This window comes from Capra hircus, chromosome 27 (assembly GCF_001704415.2).
Source record: "Capra hircus breed San Clemente chromosome 27, ASM170441v1, whole genome shotgun sequence".
In the NCBI taxonomy this organism is placed as follows: domain Eukaryota; kingdom Metazoa; phylum Chordata; class Mammalia; order Artiodactyla; family Bovidae; genus Capra; species Capra hircus.
In genome coordinates, this window is record NC_030834.1 from 29058351 (window position 1) to 29078633 (window position 20283).

The 20283-nt window shown below is 39.8% G+C and overlaps 1 protein-coding gene across 9 annotated transcripts in view; it reads left to right on the forward strand.

Moving 5' to 3' along the window:
* FAT1 (FAT atypical cadherin 1) overlaps positions 1-20283 on the forward strand; it is a 122909-nt gene that overhangs the window by 50521 nt on the left and 52105 nt on the right. For all 9 annotated transcript variants that reach the window (XR_001917360.1, XM_018041856.1, XM_018041850.1 and 6 more), the window contains one exon: positions 10062-10376. Coding sequence is in view for 8 of the 9 variants with exons in the window: in XM_018041856.1 (XP_017897345.1) it covers positions 10062-10376 (315 nt within the window). In the remaining variant the exon portion in view is untranslated. The remainder of the gene's footprint in view (positions 1-10061; positions 10377-20283) is intronic.

Genomic DNA, 20283 nt, shown 5'->3' on the forward strand with positions numbered 1-20283 from the left:
TCGGGTTCAATCCTTTATACTTTAATTCTTTTCATTCCTCCCACTATGGGCAGGTGAGGTAAACTTTTGATGAGTTGAGTTTTTATTTCAATCAATAGTGATAGATTTGTGAAGATCACCTTGTTGCTGTTTAGCCGCTAAGTCATGTCCAACACTTGGTGACCCCATGGACTGTAGCATGCTAGGCTCTCCTCTGTTCATAGGATTCTCCAGGCAAGAATACTGGAGTGGGTTGCTATTTCCTTCTCCAGGGGCTCTTCCTGACCCAGGGATCAAACCTGCATCTCCTGCATTGGCAGGCAGATTCTTTTTACTACTGAGCCGCCAGGAAAACCCATGAAGATCACCTTCCCAGGCTTATGAGGAAAGAACCCAGGACTTGAAGAGTTGGCGGTGCCTGTTAAATCACATCTCTTCACCCCTAAGAACAGGAATAGCAGAGGGAGCCCCCTGGTGGCTGTGAGTTTCAGCTATGGACTAGTCAGCCAGGTTTTGGATTATCTCTGCTCTGCAACTGGTTGGGTAGCTTAAGGCAACTTTTTGAGGCCTAAGGGAGGTTAGTGACTGTAAGTGCTTAGATGACTAAGACTAAGGGAATTCTTTAATTAATTCATTGATGAATCTGTACCATGATGATGACCTTAGTCCAGTGATTTTTTGGCTCGAACCCTCTGTGTCTGCATATGGAAGATGAGGAGAGGCCGTCGAGCTTACAGAATACTTGTGAGGATTCAACAAAATGGTATATATAAACCATATGCTGAGTGTGCATCCAGTAACTATAAGGTGGAAAAAGCAATCTACGTTGAAATTGAAAGCCTTTTTCAATGAGAAACAAACTGCTAGAAGCGGTGCCGTTGGTATGTGATGTGCCTCCTCGGGACCTTAATCCCTCCTAAGACTGGCTGGTGTACATAGGTTTATCGCAGTGGTATGTGTTCAGATGATACGTTTGATACCCAAGGATGATCCTTTTTAAACGAGCTTATCCACGGAAGCCCTCATTAACAATATTAATGATTCTGACATGGAAATCAGAACTTGGAACCATTTTCCACAAAGCATAAAAACATGATTTAGCAGGGCTTGCCATGGGAATGACTCTTTGCAAAGCTAAAGCAATCCCTGGACTTGAAACATGATGCTTAAAATCTGATTATGAACTGTAATTAATATGTTTTAGTGAGTTGGCAAGTCAAAAAGCTTCCTCAGCTGATTTTAAAGTTATTGCAGCAGTTTTAATTGAAAGAGTTGATAGATATACAGTTTAATTAAAATGATTTAAATAGGCAATCTAAATAATGAAAAAACAGATTGACAGTTACTGCATAAGAAGCTTTCCCTTTAATCGTTAACTTATGATCTAATTCAATGCAATATAATTATATAATTTCCTCTATATAATAAGACTTTTAAGTAGTTTTTTTTTGTTTAGTTCTCATTGTAATGTAACTTGTTTCATAAAGTTGTACTTCAATCTGGCACTGGAAGTAGTTTCATATATATTAATAAATACTTTTGAATATTAAATCATTGAAGCTGTCAGTTGTTATCCATTGACTCAGATTAGATGAAAGTATATCTAAGCTATAAAGAGAAAATGAAAGAAGGTTATACTGGGAAAACTCTTAAAGGACTGTTGGTACTGAAGTTTGACTTGGCTTTTTATTGTATGCATTTTAAATATGACTTAAATTCATGGTTAGGGAAATTTACAGTTAAAATTTTTTTTAATTCATCGATTTCCTTTATTGTCCCTCTGTCACTTTGTTTATTTTGGACCTTCCCCCCGCCTCCCCGCCCCCCTTCCCTGCCGCCCCGCCCCCCTTCCCTGCCGCCCACCGGGCATATACTTCTGTGTTTGCACTTCTGGTGTTTGAAATAGAACTAAACCAAATCAAGGTTGTACTCTATATATACAGTTTTATAAAGATTTATAGTTTTGCTCAATCTGTATATTGTTGACATTGTTCCTTGTAACTAATAGACATACCATTTTTTAAAGCTGTGTCATATGTACCGTAATAAATTAGCCACGTCCCCTTTCTGTCCTGATGCTATGAAACATGCTTAATGTTTTAATGACACAGAACAGCAAGGTTTTTGCAGCATCAGATCTTTTACCCAGATCCCCAAATGTTGGGAAAACAACAAAACCAGTTTTTTCCATCTAGTCTCTCCATTTGTGCATTCTGTTGAAGACAGGACTTTCCCAGGAAATAGCAGGCTGTGTTGAGTTTCCCTCGTGCGTTGTCTCCAATCAGAGGACACAGCCAGAGACTCAGAGGTGTCACAAAATGGCTGGAGCCAGACTCTTTGGGATTGAGCTCCAGTTCCACCAGGAATAAACTTAATTGTGTGACTTTGGGCAGGTGGCTGACATTGTTTCCTCTTCTGAAATAGACATGGTTTCCTCATCTCTATTTAACTCTGTTAAACTAACTAACAACCCACTTCTTAGAGTTTCTGTAAAGATGAAAAGATTTGAGAAATACTTGAAATCGTAGCTGGTATATCGTGAACTCTGTGTAATAGATGGGTTTGCTGCTTTATAATATCACCATCATCATTACTGTTTCACTTGACTTTGCTGTGTTCTTAGTCACAAACGGCTTCTCACAAGATAACACAGCAAACTCTTGCTTTTGGAAGACTGGATGATGATCGCAGTAGGTACCATGCTGTTCACCTTTGCGACAGGACTCACTCTTTTTAGCCATGAGAAGACAGAGCGGTACACATTGGACCGTGCTGTATGCTAACGTGCTGCATAGGGGCTTGCTTGGCCTATGGGGGTTGCTTCTTAGCGGACTCATTTTGACCTTTTTAAAATTTATCAAAAGCATGGGATATTTATCCTATTTGTGTGGTCTTGAGCATTTAAAATTTTAATTATGTATTACTCTCTTTTTAGAAGTACTAAGATTTTTTTGGCAGAAAATTTTTGTCTGCAAGACTATTAAACATGACTCTCTCTATATTTTCCTTATGTTTTATACTTACCAACACCAATAAAAATACATGATAACATCTTATATACTTGAGGTGAAAGGAAGTATGAAACTTTTATTTGACTACCAAAAGCATTTTTTCTGTGTCATTCTTTAGGTGGACCGTATAGCCATTTTAGCATCTGAAATGTCTTTAAAAGACTCTTATCTCATTTGTTCCTGTATTTTAGACAGCAATAACTGTGCGATTTTGCCAACTAATGTAAAAACAGGCAGAAACATTAAATATATACAGATGACATATTTATATTATGATCTACTGTACTTAATGTTTCTAAAAGAACTAAAGCGTTTTCATTTGTTAGATACTATTGCATGTCAGATTGGTGCAGTCATTTTCAAGAGTGGTTAAATTTCAGAAATAGAGCTTTTTATATCGAGAAACTCATTTTATCACCTTTGCACATTAATGTTATCAAGGCAAAACTTGAGTGACAGCAGATCTTTCTTACATTTACAGTAAGTTTAGAAGTTACAATGTAAACAGGTAAATAATTGGATTGATGTTTAAATCTTTAGCCCAACACAACAAGGATTTTCCTATGGACACTCTAGGATCTCTCAAGGTGTTATATTAATAACATTATCAGTCTGAATCTTTTGTTCAATGAAAATGAGATTAAAAAGAAAATTCAGAAAAGTTTTTATCACTTAAAGAAGAAACATTACATATTCATTATCTCTGATGTCTTTTGAAAAAATTTGGTAGATTTACAGAAAAGTTGAGCAGCTAGTATAGAGTTCCCATATGGTCCCCTGCCCTACACAGCTTCCCCTATTATTGTCTATTTGTTATAATTAATGAACTAATATCAGTATGTTCTTGTTGACTAAGGCCCGTCGTTTACTCAGTTTCTTGGTTTTTATCCAGGGTGCTTTTTCTGGTCCAGGATCCTCCCCAGGACCCCACATGACCTTTAGCCGTCATACTTCCTTAAGCTACTCTTGTTTGGGACTTGTTTTTCATACTTACCTTGTTTTTTGATGAACATCTGTTTTTCAGCACATCCTTAATAAGCACCCATTTACCAGGCCCTGAACAAAACAGGCAACAAATCCATGCCCTCAAAAGATTCAGTTTTTAGGAGAGAGCTTATCGTTTACTCTTTAAAGACGAATGCCTTGTAGCACATTACTAAGCACATTGCTATTTAATATGACAGTTGAGTGACTTCTGATTTTTCCATAATGAGCAGAAACAAATGGAGTAACCATTTGCAGATTAATTGCAGAAGCATAGCTGTTGTATCTCTAGTCTGTAGAAGATAGCTGTTCTTTTTAAGTGAGTGTTGTTTTTACATTTGAGAAAACATTTAGTGCCAAAAGAGTTACTCTGTCTGTGATGAGACTATAGAAATGGAGAAAAGAGAGGTCAACCCCTTGTTGCCTTCAGGGAAAATATCATCAAAAATTACAGTTGAAGTTTTTCTGATGGTTGACTAAGAAGCTTTTCATACAGTTGCTGCCATAAGCTTGGTTGCAGAGAAGTTAAAAAAAAAGGTGTGATGATATGGTATATCAGAGATGAGGGTAGGGTTTGCAAGTTTATGTTGCCAAAGTGTTGCTGATTATAAGTATTTTTTAGCTGGAGTAGCTAAAGAAGCTGAAATAGCATGGTTTTGTTGAAAGCTTTGGTACTAGAACTTGATATGGGGCCAACACCTGTTAAACCAAGAAAATAGGAAAATTCCAGGAAGAAAAGGTACTCTCTGGCCATGGAAATTTGAATCAGTTAAATTATTTGGGGCACTATAGTGACTACATATTATTGTATGTTTGCCTTAAAGATTGCTGTGTTGAAAGCATCTTGCTGACCCGTAGCAGCCGGGGAGACTACTGGCCATTCCTGTCCAAGGCCAGTGTTCAAGTTAACAGGCCATTAGCCATCAGGGATGGGCAGCGGAAAGTAGTTATTTTTGGAAGCTTTTATTTGAGCAACTGATACTTTACAGCCTTTGAATAATTGCACTGTGTAGGGAAGACGCCATCAGTACCTGTTTAATCATGGGCCTGTTTAAATATATGGACATGAATGGAACCTTTCTGAAAGAAATTTTGCTGCGCACTGTGTTTTCAGCCACATTGGTCAAGCTCTTTGAACAGTTACATTGTATTTTTTCTTTCAGCTCTTTTTCCACTGTAGGCACATTTAAAATTAGTTTCCATAGTGACATCTGGTGGTAGTTTTGAAATCCTAGAGAGTATGTTTGGAATGATAAATATTTTTATTTAATAGCTCCAGATTTCCGGCTTCTTTCAAATTTTTCAGCTTTTAACAAACTCCTTCTGAAAACGCCTTCCTTGCATTCTTGAGATTGGAGAAGCTAGGCATCTCTTGTTTCCGTCGTGTTTCATTAAAGCCGAGAAATGATTCTTATAACGTTGCTGGATGGTGCATATATACCAGGCTTGTTTGAACTTGTCTTCTGGGCTCAAAATGCACAGTGTCGAATCACACAGTGGCATCCTTACCTTGCCTGCTGCTTGCACGCTGTAACCTTCTGACAAGAAAGGTGTCATTTCCACCAGAGCCATCTCACTGGCTTTGTCTGGTACATCACCGATTATCTCATCTGGCTGCAGGGAGCTCTGCGGCAGCCCTGGGCTATCACTTCTTTGTCTCTCACAGCCCAGGCTTACAGATCATCTCGTTGGTTGCATGCCATTGTTGCTCTCCCAGAAAGTGACAGAGGAACAAAAAATAGGCACAGAGAAGGAGGTATTTGAAGACGAGAGGGAAATCATTGGAAGTCAGCGTACGGATGTTTATATGTATGTGCCAAATAAAATGGAGTATTATTGTGGGTGTGTGTTAAAAAAAAAATCTCTTTAAAACCTCTTTAAAATCTCTTTAAAATCTCTTTAACTATTTATTTTGTTGGTTGTTTCAGGAAAAGTGAATTTATAACCCAGTGTGCAGAAAAGTAGGAGTTATTGAAAGCTGGTTTGGTAGAAGATCGTGGACGGAGGAAAATGGGCCTGGGTTTAGTTTTGAGAATGAGCACAGTAGGTCGACTCACTTCCAGCAGTACCTGAGAGTCTTCGGTGGTTGTTTTCCTGTGTTAAAGGTGCTAATGAAGAAGTCTTCATGCTGGAATTTTGAAAATCTGTTTCTTTCGAATGAGTTAAGGTAACTGGAGTCACACAAGAGAGCCATCTATGCATGGTGGCCGTGCTCTCGGAAGGATGGGGGAAAGAGTGGTGACACGTGTACAAGAACTGAAATAATACTGAAGGAAAAAGGAATAAGTGAGTAAGGGCTGAAAGAATAAAAGGTGCTGTGGCCAGATTTCTAAGTAGTTGCTTTGTTGGTTGTCTCAGAAACCAGGATGCCTATAAAGAATAACTGAGATTCTGATGAGCCCCTGGTTAAGGAGGTACGTTACTCTGGACTCGTATAAACTCTCTGCAAAAATCTCTCTGCCAAAGTATGGTCTAGTCCCATCTACGCTGTGCTTTCAGAATAGTGGTTCGAATTAGAATCTGCAATTAAAATATGTGCTTAGGCACTGGACCCTGGACCTCTGTGATCAAGCAGAGCCCTGGAATCCTCTCTGCTTTACTGTCCTTGAAGTTTGGGAAGGACTCTTACCTCCACAGTGGAAAATTGTTTGTGGGGTCTCATCATGGCAGCCCCCACTCATGTCCGTGGTGCCCAGCACCCTTGCTGTGGCGGTGTGTGTGGCAATGGATCCGTGGCTAATGATAGCAGTATAGCCTGATGGTGAAGAGCCAAAGTTCTGGAATCAGACTGGCTCATTCACATCTCAGTTCCACCTCTTTACCTGTTGACTGACTCCTTAATCACTGTGTTTCTCAATCACTCTTAAGGCCATTTGCTTGCTGTATCTAAACTTCTGCCTCCTTGTTTGTGACGCTTGGAAGAAAATCAAATGATTCCTGTCTTCTTTAAATGATTTAATGCACGTAAGCACCTAATGAAGTCCTTGACATGCAGTAAATCCTTCTACTATTAAATTATTATAAATATAGCAAATTTACTCATTTTATTATCTAAGCTTTTTTTTTTAAAGAAGAGATTATTCAATATGCCCTCCTTTCCCTTTGGAAATTAAAAATTCACCTTATTTTTTAGTTACCTATCAGCTGTATTAAGTAATTTGGCTCTTTTACAAGGATATAATAAAAGACATTAAAACATGAACATCTCAGAAGTCACTATATGAAATATACATAAAGATATACAGTCCAAGAATTCATGAAATAGGAACACCTGAGTATCTCACTTAGGCATGTTTAATTGCTAATTCACGCAATTCTAGTTTCTCCCATATTTGAGTAGAGCGGCTTTGGTGTATCACTTTGAACTGATGGTAATATCTGGCGGTTCCCTGGACCTTGACACCTTCCCTCCAGACTGTGGCTCAGCAGTCAGGCACAGACAGGTGGGCTCCCCCTCAGTTGCTAGGTTGATTGGGAGAGAGGGCAGTTCCCAGCAGAAGCATCTGTCTCATACATGTGCACTGCAGTCTGGACGCTTTCAGACCAGACTCCACATGGAACTGGATGGGAAATCAATAGCTGTTTTTGTCTGTGATTTAAATCTTGTAATGTATTTGCATTTTCTGTCTCTTTTTTCCTAATACCCTGACACTAAAAAAAAAAACAAACCTGTTGTATGTGAATGAACACTTAATTCACTCCTTCTGAATTCTGATCTGCAAAAAATGGACAGAACAGCATTGACCTGTCTTTTCAGGGTTTTCACAGTAAATTTGGTTGACTGCACGTTTGTCATACTAACGGTAAGACTGATGGGATTTCGTTGGTACCTGAAGTCAGAGATTCCTGGTGTTTGAACTCCAGCTCTGCCATTTCCTATGACCCTGGGAAAGCCTCATCCCTTTTAATCTGAGATTTTCATTCACAAAATGAGGATAATAACACCACATATATGGGAAGATTAGATATAAGGAGTAAATAAAATAATGCAGGTAAGATAGTTATAGTGCCTGATACATAGTAAAGACCGACAAAACTTTTCCTAATTATTATTATTAAATGCCTACAAATGACATTGAGAGGGAGACACAGTTTTTAAAATGAACTAGTTGAGGATTAGAATTCAAAAGGGGTGAGTACAAGTACCGTGTACCTGTCTTGAAATTTTCTAATCATGCTTTACCTGCCAAGTGATTTATGTTACATTTTCATGACATGGCAGAAATGAGAAGCATCTGTGCATTCATCTGTTTATGTAATCCTCTTAGAACATTCAGTTATTCCCTGATGTCCTTTGTTATCAATTGATGGGAGTGATAAAAAATAAAAACTGGAAAAGATTACTTTCCCATGGTTACTAAGGGCACTCTTCTTTCAGGCTAAAAACAGATATGATTTTGCTAATTTAGTGAACAGATTCAGTATGCAAAGACTCATGTTTGGACAAGAGAAGAAGGAAAACATGTTTGACTTATCTGCTGCGCAGACACCAGCTAGCTCCTTTTTTATTTAAGAGTTCTGAGTCTTTGTTCTGTAGTTTTAGGAGGAGATCCGTTTTGAGGGTTTGCTAAGAATTAATGAAGCAGTAGCCGTAATGCTTCTGAATAGCAATACATATTCATTTTATGATAATCCACTTCACATTTTAATATTTAGGTTTGCTCTTTATAAGTTGGAAACTTTTGGGGGAGGGTTAGATATAGTTATTTGACATTTAAAATAAAGGAGGTCTTTTTTTATATTGATAACCTCAGATAAGCACATATTTAAATTTACATTGTGATCAAAAAGTAAGAAATACAGATGTGTTTTTGGTCAAAATAAAGACTGCTTCATTTCTGAGCACAGATTGAATTGATATTTGTTGCTTTTTCCATAGTATTCTGCATTCATTGGAAAACTTTAGGGATTCTAGAGTTGCAGGATTTCCAAAGTTCAACCTGGATCATATTGAACAGTAAAAGTAGCATTAACGCACAGTGATGCTCTTTGCTGTGGCTCAGATGGTAAAGAATCCACCTGCAATGCAGGGAACCCAGGTTCAGTCCCTGAGATGGGAAGATCCCCTGGAGGAGGAAATGGCAACCCAGTCCAGTGTTCTTGCCCAGGGAGTCCTATGGACAGAAGAGCCTGGTGGGCTACAGTCCATGGGTCATAAAGAGTCAGACATGACTGAGCGACTAGTACACACACACTCACACACACACACACACACACACTGCACAACAAGAGAAAAAATGCAGCGATGTATTTTGGGAAAACCAGATGACAAGATTACACCATTGAATAAAAAGGTGGGGTTTGCCCAAGACAAACGGATATTTCCACTGTTAATCGCCCTGAGATTAAGTAAGCCTATGAGTGACTTCAGGGTCTGGGCCAAAATGTTACAGACATTCTAACCATCTTCTTTGTAATTTTATAGCTCTACTTCTCACTAGTTGACTTAATAAGTCCAAGTTTGGGTCCATTTGAGGATGATTCTGTACCAAGTCCAGTTAAGATATACATTCATTCTTGTTCGTTCATTTAATAAATAGTGATATAAATAATGAAATAGTAATATGCTGGGTAAACTGGTATTTGACGAGGAGGCTGTCTCTGCCCCTATGGAGCTTGTAACTTGGTGAGAGCACTGATGTTTGTAGCATCTTGATTGGGTTGCCATTTGTTTAAGGCTATTAAAAGAAACGGAAAGATTTCAGGACATAAGAGACCATATTTGCCTATTCATTTCTTTGGGCTGTTTTGAGACTTAAATCAGATAAATTTTGTAAAGCAAAGCACTCCACATAGTGCCTGGCACCGAATACTGACGATGACAGAAACTTCTATAAGAGTGATAGTATGTGCCAAGTGCTGTATTCTAATCATTGTAAGGGTATTGGTTCATTTAATCAGCATACTGTTGTTATCCCATTGTATAGAAGAGGAAACCAAGACACAGAGAGGTTGGACAGTTTGCTTAAGACGGCTTAGCTGTGAGCCTTGTGTGAGTCAGCGTTGCCGTGTAGGCTGACACTTCCCCACAGTGACAGGTGGTTGTTGTTGACACAGTGCTTCATGCTTGTCTTCCTCCTTCGCCAGGTGTCATAGAGACTTCAGACCGGCTGGACCGCGAGTCGACCTCTCATTACTGGCTGACAGTCTACGCATCTGATCAGGGCGTGGTGCCCCTGTCCTCCTTTGTAGAGGTCTACATAGAGGTGGAGGATGTGAATGACAATGCTCCGCAGACGTCGGAGCCTGTTTATTATCCGGAAATAATGGAAAACTCTCCCAAGGATGTATCTGTGGTCCAGATCGAGGCATTTGATCCAGACTCTAGCTCTGATGACAAGCTGACATACAAAATCACAAGTGGAAATCCACAGGGATTTTTCTCAATTAATTCTAAAACAGGTATGTGTTAATACTATTATGTACGAAATAGCCATGCTTGTACGCTCTTGATTTGGGGAAATTTAACAATTAAATTTCTTTATTTGCCACTTTTCTTTCGTTTTTGATAAATCATTTTCCTTTAGAATTATTCAAGACAAGGTTTTATTCTCTGATGAAAATTTAGCCCCATTTTTTTTTCCTTTCAATTTGCTTTTATAAAACTACTTTGCTTCTTAGTAGAGTTTCATTTGCAGGTGAAAAAGCAAATATTGTAGTTTCGTTAATAGCTCCTAAATTTAGTAATGTATTTTAAACTCAACTACAGATTCTGCTGCTGCTGCGTTTTCCAAACTCTCCGTTTTATGAAAACTATCAAAAGAGTTTATTTCACACTTCACAGTACTTTTTTTTTTTTTTAATATTGTTTTGGAATTTTCCCATAGAGCAGTGCTGTGTGTCTGCAGGCAGTAAAGGATCAGAATTCTGTAATTTTCAAATTGGGAGCAAATTCTTGAACTCGCACGTCAAATTTTCCTTCTAACCATTTTTTTCTCTGAATGTCCAACATTCTAAGAAGGTAATTCCTTGACTCCAAAGTCTTTATAAACTGTGAATGTTTGAACTTTTACATTTGACAGGGCATCAACTTTTTCCTTAAGTCTTGGTTCTCTTTATCCTGTTTCACATACACATGCACAGAGGCTCAGCAGAGCTATCCTTTGTGTAGTAAAAAGTTAGCTACCATTTATGCATGAAAAGTTTGCAAGTGCTATTTACAAGCTCTCTTGATCAGAGTTAAAATAGGAGCCACCGCATGACACCAAGAGGACAGTTCCTTCATAGGAAGATAAAACTTCTCTTGAAGGAGGTCATTGGCCTTTGAACCTCGACTATTCAGTGAGTCAGTACTTTCCATAGAATCTAGTTTCCATAAACTAGATTATGAAGAGGTAGGTTTATAATTTACATACCTCTGTCCAGCCTTTGCTTATTATGTGATATATTATTTAGGGGAACTGTCCTGTTCAGTTATTGAGTTGTCTATTTGATATATCAAGGAAATAATATATAAAATCCAGAATTAAGAAGGCATTCTCAGCTTCCTTGCCAGTCTTTGTTGTTCTTTTTTTTTTTTTGGCACTGTTCTTATTTTATAATTTACTTTGTTGGCTTAAAAGGAAGCAGTTTTTAAGGAGGAGAGAAGCTTGAGTTCAATATCCATGTACTGAAATGCTTATAGAAAGATGCTTGATAAGGGAGCATGTGTGTATTGAATATTTTGTGTCTTAAAAAGTATGTTAAAAAATTAGTTTTTAAACCTCTTGTCACCATATTCCAACCTGTCCTAAAGACTTTCTTGATTAGTACAAGTAAACAAGATTGATTTTTGACTATACTTTTGCCTTGAGATTAATATGCTCTTGCTCTTTGGCCAAATTCCGATGTGTTCCTCTGATGGAGATTAAGAATGAGGTTTGGATTGTTAGAAAACCAGTAGCTGATTAAGAATGATTGAGCCCTATAAGAATTTAATTATGTGAGAGAAACAGGACTTCAGGGTCTTTGCTTTTGGAAGTGTTAGTAATAGGATGCCAAGAGGGTTTCTTGAGCCCAGGAATAAGCGCTGGAACTAAGAGATTGTGCAAGAACACCCTGGTGGTTCAGACAGTAAAGAATCTGCCTGTAGTGCGGGAGACCCGGGTTCGATCCCTGGGTCTGGAAGATCCCCTGGAGAAGGGCATGGCAACCCACTCTAGTATTCTTGCTTAGAGAATCCCCATGGACAGAGGAATCTGGCAGGCTATAGTCCATGGGGTCACAAAGAGTTGGACTCAACTAAGTGAGGAACAATTTCACTTTACTTTTTCATAAAGATCGGAATCAGCAATACCTCTGGTTACTAAAGGCTTGTTTAAGCAGTGTCTTTTATACTGTTTCACTGCATTACTCATAAGTCAGTTCAGCCTCATTTTTGGTGAAATAAAAGGAAAGAACTAAGAGCTAAAAAATTTAGAATGCACTGTCAAATATTAAAGAAGAAAGATAAGATATTTATAAAAATTTCAGAGGAGGATTTCACAGTCAAGAAACTATTTGCTTGAAACGGGGGTTGGTCACAGACCTTGAGAAATGTAGAAGCCACAGCCTTGAGGTGGTAATTCAGGAACATAACCACCCCTTTTAAACAGTTGCTTGATTAGTTAGACTTTAAAATGTTTTCACTTTTATACATCATCTCTCTTGTAAATTAGATTAAGTCCTCTGTGAAGAGAAAGGCAAGCAGGCTACACATATGCCCTTTGGAATATCTGAGCAGATACCGTATGTTTGGACATAATGTCTATTTGAGGAGAAGGAGAAAGCAACTGAGAGAAATTATATAAGTTAGAGCTACTGTGGGGAGCCTTGAAACCTTGGTTATCTGTCTGCGGCCTCTGAAATGAGGACGATGCTGCTGTTGTGTTACATCTTGAAGAAGCGGGATTAATGTGGCATCGCCACTCCCTGTAAGTCTGTCTGTCCTGACAACTCTTTAGAAGGGATGTCTCCTGAAAGCTCAAAACCCTTCCTTATCTTTGGGGAGAAGAAATCCCATTTCGGAGTCCGCAGCTAGCTCCCAGACCTTTGGGCAGCATATAGATCCTGTTTATAAAACAGTGGGGGAAAATACATTGAGATTCCTAAGAGGTTTTATTTATTGATGAGTTGAAGGCAGATAACAGTGGAGAATAACTGTAGTTAGCACTCAGGAATATTTGTTGTGAGGCATGTAGTAAACTGTGTTTTGTGAAAATGTCTGATCACAAGTCACCTAAGTCTCTGAAAGTCTAGAAATAACCATATGTTAGCATGGGCATTGTAAAAGAGGATAGTAAATATACAGCCCCACAAGGTCTGCCTCTGGATGCTTCTGTTTCTGCAGCTCAGCAGATAATTTGGGCATGATCTTCAGGGTCCAAATGTAACGCCTCAAAGGATACATGTGCCTCAGAACTTTTAAGGCAGACTGACTTTCAGTAGGCTGGTCAGGATCACTGGGGGCCAGATTGTGAAAGCTGGTGAAGACAGTGAGGTAGAAGAAAGTTCCTGTGATGCGCTGACCCATCACACCACCTGGGGTCCCAGAATCATGTTGCTTAATTATTAATGGCAGAGTGAGAAAAATCACCGGGCTGGAAGGCATGAGATGTGGGCGGTAGTGAGGTTTACCTCTGAGATCTTGGAGAAAACTGGCTTCCAGGTCCTTACGTTTTGTGATTAGTGATGAGCGTCTTTGCAGCTGGGAGAGATGCCGCGGCCTCGCCCATGTGCACGTGTTAGTTATCTGCTCTGTTAACACTGCATGAGATAACCAGGGTCTCAGTAGATTGATAAATGCATGCCTGTCCTTTGGATGAGCAGATCTGAAGGAGTGAAATGGGTCTACTTGCTTCTGAGTGGTGAAGAGAAACTTAGAAACCTGGTGATTATCACAACATCCCGCAGACTGAAGGAAATCTGAATTCATTGCCATTCAAATCATTTTTTACACATCAGATGTTTACTGAGCTGCTGCTGTCTGTTCAGCATGTGAAGAGGTGCTCTGAGAGTTGGTAGTCTGCGTGCATGAAATAGCAGAGAGAGACAGGTAGATGTGAGATGTGTGCCCAGGTGCTAATAAACGCGTCTGGAGGAAGTGGGAGAGTGATGATGACGGATGTGGTGGTACAGTAAGGAGGATGAGGCCCCTTGGGAAAGTTAGTGTGCCGATACAGCAAGTAGTCAAGTGGATGGTGGGAGAAGGGGTTCGGGGGTGTTCTTCATGTTGGGACAGTTGGAAGGAGTGGTGAGGCCAAGAAATCCGGTTTGACGAGTGTATGAGAGAATGGCTGTGCTTGGTGGAAAGGCGTAAATACCAGAAGAAGGGTTCAGGATAATATTTATGTTATTTTTATAAATAATGACCTATTTTGGAGAGTCTCCGTGCAATCCCTTGGACTGTTCTGTATAAACTTAAATCAGATGACCTCACTAAGTCCTCCTGGAGAGGAGGAAACATCCCCCCAGAACCTTTCTCTCTCCTATTGTCATAGTGGGATGCCTGTTTTTTTTTTCAAACGGAACCAAAAAACCTTGTCTAGGACTGGGTTTGATCAGCTGAATTGGAGATTCTCAGTGACAAGTTTGGATGAACGTTTTTAAATGTATTTTGTGCCTGGAACTGCCTTTCTGCATCTCAGATGGTTCCAGTTATGTTGTTTATAGCTGGGGTGGCAGGGTGTTTCCTTTTAACAGAAGGGACAAGCAAAAGCGACTTGATCCAGTTTTCTTTTCTAATACACACTTTTGTTAACGCCAGAAGTTCTTATAACATTTCTTGTTTGATTATGCTCAGTATCAGGGTAAATCTGCTTCTTTTAACAAAACTCATGCAGTTGCTTGAGGTGGGAGAGAGGCAAGAGCAGAGTGTTAGATTGTCTGAGCCCTGGCGGCCTGGCTCCTGCACACACGCGCGTCACAGCTTCCTTTGCAGAATGTCAAGGACAGAGAAGAAGGGGCCCAAACAATGGGGACCAGTGTGCACTCCCAGGCTCCGCTCTCCACAGGGAACCTCAGCAAACTGGAGCCGCCGCAGCAAAGTGTCTTTCTAGTCAATGCTATCAGCTTGAACTTTAGAGGTCTGATAGGTCGCTTACAGTTGGCATGTAATTTCCAAGTGTTCATTTGGGGCCTGTGTGTGCTTTAGAAACGACTACACTTTTATTCCCTAATCTCTGTGTTGGTATTTTACAGGTTTTGGACACAAAGCAAGTATTGCTCTTTACTTTTAAAAAAGTTGTATTGGAGTGTTGTTGACGTACAATCGATTGCACATAGTTAAAGCTTGTGATTGGATGAGTTTTGACATAGCTACCCAGCTGTGAAACCATCACTGCAGTCAGGCAGCAAAGCTACCCATGTCTCCCGCTAAGTTCCCCAAGCCTCTCCCTTCTATTGCTGTCTCTTCCCACCCCCAGGCAGCCATTGATCTGCCTTTAATCACTGTATATTAGTTTGCCTTCCCTAAAATTTTCTATAAATAGACTCATAGAGTATATACTTTTTTTTTGGTAAAGGTCCTTACACTCAACATACCTTCTTTTGAGAGTCACGGATGTTGTAGTGAGGACCAGGGCCCACTGAAATAGTTCATACCAGGCAGTTCTAACCCTGCGTGAGCTACAGCATCTTGTCCTTTCCCCGGAAACCGCAGGGAAGGTTGCGACCCTTTCTTTCTCCTGCTCCTTCTGCCTCCTGACTGACCCCGATGCAGACCCGCTTGGCTGCAGTGAATAATAAACTGTCTTTTCAGTGACAGTGGTCTTCTGATCTGGTGGCCTCACCATTCTTGAATGATAAGAAAGCCTACATTTTCAAGCACTTTGAGGCAACTACTGCTTGTACTTTCTTATGTACAAACAAGCACGCATTATTTTTTTTTTTGTCATCTTTTTCACCGGGGTGGTAGCAGACTGAACACAGTGATAAATATCTCAGGTTTTTCCCTTATTAGCATTTGAGGCTGGAGAAGGAAATGGCAACCCACTCCAGTATTCTTGCCTGGAGAATCCCAGGGACAGGGGAGCCTGGTGGGCTGCCATCTACGGGGTCGCACAGAGTCGGACACAACTGAAGCGACTTAGCAGCAGCAGCATTAGAGGCTGTACCTTAGGAAAGTTACTTTATTGTAGTCATTGATGGGCTTGCCACATTATTATAAGAATATAGGTACATATCGATGTACCTTTCATACCTACTTCACTGATCCACTTATTTACACTGTCTAGTAAATGTTTGTTGCGGGGGGCAGTTTCTATCTTCCCATTCATTGGGGTACATTTTCCTGTTGGGGAACAAACACTGGAAAAGAAATTTTTTATGGTTAAAAATAAATTCATCGGAAATGTGTATTAAGCAGAGGTGTCCGTTTTGAATATAGAGTGTGTTTGTGGATGTGATTTCTGCGTGTCTGCAAGAACATCTTCAAAGGGTTTAGTCTCTTTGACAACTGTTGGATCTGTTTCCACCTATTTAAAATTTTAAATGGTTTAAAAATTTCTTGAGGCTGTTTCAGCTTACTGTTTTCCTAGCTGTTTCTTTGTCAGTTCTGTAGAGTTAAAATTTCATGGTGTTTTGGAGCCCGATCTCTACTCTAAATCTCTTATTATTAGATCTGAAACACGTGGCACCAAATCCGTCTCTGTGGGCTGATTTCTGTGAGACCGTCGCATGCTTGTTGCCTTTGAGACTTGACCTTGAAGGAGACAGCCAAAGAGAAACCAGCAGCCCTTGGCTTTCCTTCTTTTGCTACTCTTTGTGCTGTGTTCTGGTCTTTCCTGTCCCACTCTTCCACCCCTGACCTCACTTTTAGATCAGGCTGAAATAAAACTTTCTCCAGGAGCCAGAAGGGCAGTGACAAGCGTAGCTTCTTAAGCATGTGGCACTTTATGTATATTACAGCAGCCTCACGTAGTTGATCTTTACAAGAAACCCTGTGAGATAGGCAGAGGCTGCAAATGCCAACAGTCTGCTGTCGTCTCCATTTGTGTTCTTCCCAATTTTCAAGTAAATTATATGACGTCAGTGGAGAAGGAAACGGCAACCCAGCCCAGTATTCCTGCCTGTGAAATCCCATGGACAGAGGAGCCTGGTGGGCTACTGTCCAAGGAGGCACAAGAGTCGGACACGACTGAGCAACTGAGCCGCCACTACACAGGGCTTCAGGGAGAGGCAGAGGCCACCTGCGGTCAGGGCCGGGAAGACACGAGTTTCACGACTGCTGCTTCTGGATGCAGGATCCCATGTTCACTTGATGGGCTTTCGGGTTTGGGATGTACATGCGGTTTCAGATCTGTTTTGTTCTGTACCTTCTCTGTTTTTTGCTGAATTATATGATGGTTGCTTCTTAGGCGAATCTTACTTCTAGTAATATTTTCAGACCAAAAAGCACAAAGCTTGTAAATAGCACTAAGTTTTTAAACTTGTTTTATTAACCGTGTACGGCAAGGATCATTAAACCTTTGCCATGAAGGGCCAAATCTGAAATAATTTCAGCTTTGCACGCCACACAGTCTCTGTCGCAGCCACTCAGCTCTGTCACTGCAGAGCGAAAGCCGCCCTCGACAGCAGGGGAATTAATGAGAATGGCTGTGTGTGCCAATAAAACTTTATTTATGAGCATCGAAACTTGCTTTTCATATATTTTTCCTGTGTCACAATATATTCTTTTGTTTATTTCTGATTAAGAATGTAAAAGCCATTCTTAGTTTGTGAGCTATACAAAATCAGTTTGGCAGTAGTTTTCCAATCCTTTATATGTTGATATATTTACTAGTTGGGCTGGTGGTACTGCTGATTTATTTCTGAGAGGGTAGAATACTTGATATTCCTGAAGTGAGAATTAAATTTATTTTCCATTACTCTAAGCAGTGAATACTTTAAAAAAAGATGAGATCTGTATTTTGCTTCTCCAGGTTATTAAAATTCTTCTTTAAAGAATAGGAGTAGAATATTAGTTACCAAAGTTGAAATCTCAGAAGACGTTTATCAAGTTGATGATAGACTGTTATTCAGATCTCTTCTACTTTGAGAAATAACTGTTTCTCATTAGAAGATAAAATATTTTCAAGTTTCGAGATTTTCACACTTCTTTGTCCTATTATATCCTGTTAAAAATATTTCAGAGCTTGAAATTCCAGCTCTCACAGTTGGTTATATGTATATTTATCAAAGCTTTACCATTTTCTCCATTTTTGTTTATTCCTTATTCTGCATTGAGACATTCATGCTCAAATTAACCAAGTTATAGCTTCATATGCTTTGTAGAGGACAACTTTATACAGGGACCTTTTATTCATTTGTTTACATGCAAAATAGAATATTGTAGGGTTATTTTATGTTCAGTGTAAGAAATGTTCTTTAATTGCAGATAGAACAATGTATGTGTGTATATATGTATACATGTATATATAAAATATATACACACATACACATATATATAGTAATCCCTAAAGCATGAGAAAGTCATAAAATGCTATAACAGTGAATAGGTATGCTGGGTAACCATCCATGTTCTAGTCAAGTGTCATATTACAACTGTTTTTTCTCAATCAAAGAGAAAAAGCCGCATTTTATTGTGGCTGAACAAAGTGCAATAGGAAACAGCTATAGCTGCAAACAACTTCCGAGGGTTTCCGGTAACATTTGATAGCTGCACAGGAAGGAAATGAAGGGCCAGTCACTTTACAATGGGAGGAATTCATTAAAAAAAAAAAAAGTTTACTTCTTTGTGGTCTTTTCCCAAATATTTGCAAATATTAAGGAAGACTCTATAGATTTTACCTGTTCTTCCTGCTTATTTTTTATTATACCATGAAGTATGTTATCCTTAAAGTCTAATAAAAATCAGATTTTGTGCACTGCTTTTTCTGCAAATGTTGGAATAGATAAGCTTTTCCCCCCAAAATCTGTTAATCTTGGATCCTTAAGATAAATTCTTTCAAGGAGTATTCTGTTCTTTTCTATGTTGCTGAATATCATTTGCTAAAATTATTTTAAGTACTAGTATTTTAAGATTTTGCGTTTAAGTGCCTAAGTAAGATTAGCCTCTTTTACATCAACATGATGTTAACTTTATAAAATGAGTTGGGTTTCTTCCCTTCTCTATCAGTGCTGTATCTGACATTTGTGGGAATGTTGAAGGCAATTCCCAGTAAATTGCATTTGGCTTTTGATCTTATGTTTGTCTCATGTCTCAGCACCATCCATTTTTTCAGTGAGAAACAGCTAGTCAAGATAGAATTAAAGCCAGAAGAGAAGTCTGGAGATTTCAGGGTGCAAATTCTTGCTCAGCCCCTGCTTGTGTGACTTTAGGCTGGTCATTTGATTTCATTCTTTGAGGGTTTTCCACGGGACTGTGAAAGTTTAAACTAAATGAGTTCCGAGCGCCCCTCCAGCCTTGACAGCCTATGAATAGAGTTCCATTTTTGGCTCCAAGCCTAATCCCGCTGGCACCAGGACTGCAGAGACAAACAATAGCTGCTCAGATGGCGGCAGCTGCCAAGAGAGCTCCAGACAGGCTGTGGTTACATGCAGCCTTAGAACACCACCTAAATAAAGACAGCGCCGAGCTGCAGAGGATCGCTGGGCCCAAGGGCCAAAGCTCCAAGGGGACGGATGCTGAGTGATAACTGTAGGAAAATGGGAAGTTCGCTCTTGGCCTGTCAGGCGGTCTGTATTTTTAGATGTGAACTCCAGTGGCAATGCCCCCCTCCCTGCCTGCCTTTGCAGGTCTGCTCTGCCTTTCCACTATGGGTGCTCGTCTCATCTCGCTTGTTTTGTGGTCTTTCAGGCCTGGCTAAGGTCCTGAAGGGTCAAGGTGAGAACCAAGCAATGATACGGAGGATGTGGTTACTGCTTAATACTTACTCTCCAGTTGACTTGTCCAAAAATTAGCGAAATTCATACGATTTCCATTGCGCCTGTTGGAACAGGAGTCTTAGAAATTTGAATAGGAGAACACTGTCCTTGGGCTGGTTTCTGTCCTCCCTGCTCCTGTGGTGTCCTCTGTCTACCCACTTTCCAGACCTCAGGACTTGAAGCTGTGCTCTGTGTAAGCTGCAGTTAGCAGTCTTGTTTTGAGAACACTGTCACTTTATTAAAGCTGGTTGGGCACAAAGACCTGAGGCTAGAAAGTCCCTTGGAACAGTATTTGTCCTGTGCTCCACATGGAATTCTGCAGTCAGTGTCTCTGGCTTTCCTGTCTCACTGTCCTTTGCTTTAATACTTTATTTTAAAAATTGGAATGGTGGTGGCGTTCAGTCACTCAGTCGTGTCTGACCCTTTGGGACCCCATGGACTGCAGCATGCCAAGTTTCCCTGTCCTTCACTATCTCCAAAGCTTTCT